This window comes from Labrus bergylta, unplaced genomic scaffold (genome assembly GCF_963930695.1).
Source record: "Labrus bergylta unplaced genomic scaffold, fLabBer1.1 SCAFFOLD_165, whole genome shotgun sequence".
Taxonomy (NCBI): domain Eukaryota; kingdom Metazoa; phylum Chordata; class Actinopteri; order Labriformes; family Labridae; genus Labrus; species Labrus bergylta.
Window position 1 is genome coordinate 32,501 of NW_027077245.1, and position 3,670 is coordinate 36,170.

The 3,670-nt window shown below is 46.6% G+C and overlaps 1 protein-coding gene across 1 annotated transcript in view; it reads right to left on the reverse strand.

The window, feature by feature from the left end:
* The window catches only part of LOC136178446 (copine-4-like), a 24,696-nt gene extending 21,979 nt beyond the window's left edge, over positions 1–2,717 (reverse strand). Inside the window, exons 1-3 of the mRNA XM_065952286.1 lie at positions 1,807–2,717; positions 836–907; positions 101–175 (exon numbers count right to left, since the gene is read on the reverse strand). Of these exons, the coding sequence (XP_065808358.1) occupies positions 101–175; positions 836–907; positions 1,807–2,094 (435 nt within the window). The 5' untranslated portion in view covers positions 2,095–2,717. The remainder of the gene's footprint in view (positions 1–100; positions 176–835; positions 908–1,806) is intronic.
* Between the last annotated feature and the right edge of the window lie 953 nt (positions 2,718–3,670).

A 3,670-nucleotide genomic window follows, 5' to 3' on the forward strand; every position in this document is an offset into this window, starting at 1 on the left:
ACACACACGCTAAACCATGCAAACACACACACACGCTAACACAGACACATGCACGCTAACACACATTAACACACACGCTAACACACACACACACACACACCTTGTCGTCCAGTTTCCTGGCGCTGAAGGAGAGCTCAATGTAGTCGTCGTTTCCCGTCAGCTCCTCTGCTGTGATCTGAAAACACAAAAACAAAGAAGCTCAAACTTCAAACTTTTAAAACTCAGACAGAGAAGTTTAGATCCAAACATCTCAACGACATGAGCACGAAGAGGGAAAGAAGGAAAGTATTAAAAGAATCAAAGAAAGAGAAGAAGGGAAAGTTCAAAATAAAAGGATGAAAGAGAATAAAAGATGTGTCTGACTGCTTCCTGCTCCGGTGAGGAGGAACAGGAACGTCAGGAGGATTCTTCAGATGAGATGTTTCAGATAACTTTAAGAGATAATCCGTCTGAGATCCTGACCATCTGGATCAGAGGATCTGAGCTCTGATTGGAAAACCACAGAACCAAATAAAATCCTGCTTCCTGTTCGATGGAGGGTTCAACGTCTTCAGGAGTCTCAAAAATAACTTTAGGTGGGGATCAACAGGAGGACTGACCCTTCAAAATAAAAGCAGAGGAGAGGAGGACGAGAAGATGATCCAGGATGCTGAATTTAAAGAGTGCAAAAAGGAAGCAGGAAAGGAAGGAAGGATGGAAGGAAGGAGGGTAAGGACAGAAGGAATGATGATAGATGGGAACATTTAAAAAACTATTTAAGAAAAAACATAAATGAAAGAAAATATAAAAGACAAACAGACAAAAAAAAGAGAAAGAGGAGAGTCAATGAACTCACCGTGATGATTGCTTTCCCCACCGTACCTCCTGGTCTCAGCAGAGCTTTACACAGTTTCCTCTGATGGACGATCTGTACACACACACACACACACACACACACACACACACACACACACACACACACACACACACACACACACACACACACAAACACACACACACACACACACACACACACACACTTCCTGATGAGAAGCTTTCACTCCACATTATAATGAGAGCAGCAGCAGATGGACTGCACCGATTCTTCTCGTCACACTGCTCAGAGACACTTACTCTGACTTTTATGCCTCTAACTGGCAGAAAGTGGAGTTTTATTTGAGTTATTTCAGCTCTCTGACGCCCACTTTAAAACTTGTAAAACCTGTATTGTCTTCCTGAAAATACAAAAAGGCAATTTAACTGTTGTTTTTACTTCTTCCTCCAGTGTCCACTAGAGTCTGTCTCCTGCAGTGAGTCAGTCCCCATAGAGCTCTATGTTAAAATGTCTAACTTTACAGCTGCAGTTTCTCCAGTGTCCACTAGAGTCTGTCTCCTGCAGTGAGTCAGTCCTCATAGAGCTCCATGTTAAAATGTCTAACTTTACAGCTGCAGTTCCTCCAGTGTCCACTAGAGTCTGTCTCCTGCAGTGAGTCAGTCCCCATAGAGCTCTATGTTAAAATGTCTAACTTTACAGCTGCAGTTTCTCCAGTGTCCACTAGAGTCTGTCTCCTGCAGTGAGTCAGTCCCCATAGAGCTCTATGTTAAAATGTCTAACTTTACAGCTGCAGTTCCTCCAGTGTCCACTAGAGTCTGTCTCCTGCAGTGAGTCAGTCCCCATAGAACTCTATGTTAAAATGTCCTGGTGGCTAATTCCACTATATAAATATGCTGAGAGCTTAAAAAGTGTAAAACAAAGCATGACAGCAGCAGTTTTAAAAGTCGCCCTCATGTGGTCGTGAAAAGGTGACGTAGGTGTGTGTGTCTCACCTGTCCCAGCGTGCACTCCACTGATCCCAGGAAGTCGGCCTCCTTCAGCCCGTTGTGGCCGCTGTTGACGTCGAACAGCTCGAAGCGCAGACGCTGCACCTCTTCAAAATAAAAGTCCAGAGTGAAAACCTTGGAGTAGGTGGGGTTCACAGTGCTGCGGATCACCTCGGTCCGGTCCACCTGGAAGACACACACACGCACGCACGCACGCACGCACGCACGCACGCACGCACGCACGCACGCACGCACGCACGCACGCACGCACACAGGATCTGTGTTTAACTTCATGTTCACACTTTGTTCAGAAGAGGAAACAAGAAGTCAAACATCTCTTTGGGTTTGTTTGTTTGTGTGACCCGTGAAGAGCCTGAGAACATGAAGCTGAAGCTGTGTGGTGTCCCTCCTCCTCCTCGTGTTTTTCAGACAGATGGCATCCTCGCTGAGTTTCATGAAACTCGTTTTAATTGGTTCGTTTAAAGAAATCCAACATGGCGTGACGTCCCACTGACCCCGCTGGAAGATTTCCTCCGTCTTTAACCAGATTTTAATTATGTTTTTAAAACACAAACACAGAAGAAACAAACACTGTAAAACACTTCAAAGTAAATGATGTTTAAATATTCTCACAAATAAGATTTATTAACCTCGGCAGTGCTGAGGAAGTTTCCTGGCTCCTCCCTCAGCTACCAGACCAACTTCCAGATTTGGTCCTCATCGGGACTTGAACCATGCAGCAACCCTCCGGTTACCAACCACGGTCCATGCAGACTGAGCTGCTGCCGCCCCCACAAACACAGACCCTTCAACACCCCACACAGCTTTTAAACCATCCACAGAATGTGTGCTCCCCCCTCAGACGGCGTGCTGGGTCCGTAGAAAACAGAAAGAAGCAGCTTCACAACATGCAGAAGACCGAACCGTTCACCACCACACCCGCCCGCCCGTCTGCCCGCCCGCCCGTCTGCCCGCCCGTCTGCCCGCCCGCCCGCTCACGGTGAATTTGTTTTTCACATCAGTCAAGAGACTGGTTGTAAATGTTTCAGATGATGTCAGGGTGAAATGAATCAGACTGTTTTCAGGTTCTTCAGTACTTCTGCTCCTGCACTGTGTAGACGTTTAACTTTCTGCACGTCCGTCCTGTCTCCATGACAACAGTCTGTTGATAATGCCCGCTGTATGACCGACTCTGCTCCGTTACTTTTTACTGCATGTTTAATGTTTGAGATCGTTTATTTACCCGATCAGACACAGAGCGAGGAGGATGAGGGTATAAGACACGATCTGTAGGAGGTTTAAACTTCGGGGAATATCAAACATCTGGTGACGCCAACACAACAGCACCTTTCTGAAAAGTTGGTGCTCGGAACGGCCGCCCTAAAAAGGCGGAACGCTCAGAAAAAGGAGGCTGGGCGCTTTCTGCTGCGAACGCTCTCCACTCTTTGAAAAGAACTGAAAAAAAGACGCTGGCGCTCAGTAAAAAACTCCATGTGGACACGGGGTCTTCATGATGTTTTAATCAGCTGCTCAAAGTGGAGCTTCTGCTCTGTGTCTGTAACGAGCTGAACTTTGTGACTCTTTCCGACCTCTTCCTCTCCGTCTCTCTGTAAACACCTTTTCTTCTTCTCTGGTTGAATTCCTGCAGCACAGATAAAGTTTCCTCCTGAGTCTCTGTAAACTTTCTATCTGATCACAAACACAACCTGCTGCTGGTCGGACACACCTGCAGTTTACAGGTTATGATGACTCGAGCTTTTTAACGAGTCTGAGGGGACGAGAGGCAACGACCACGTCGATGGAGGCGGGGCTCAGGAGAGAAACGCTGGTTTTACAGATCACAGAGAACACGCTTTGACTGATTCTGCAG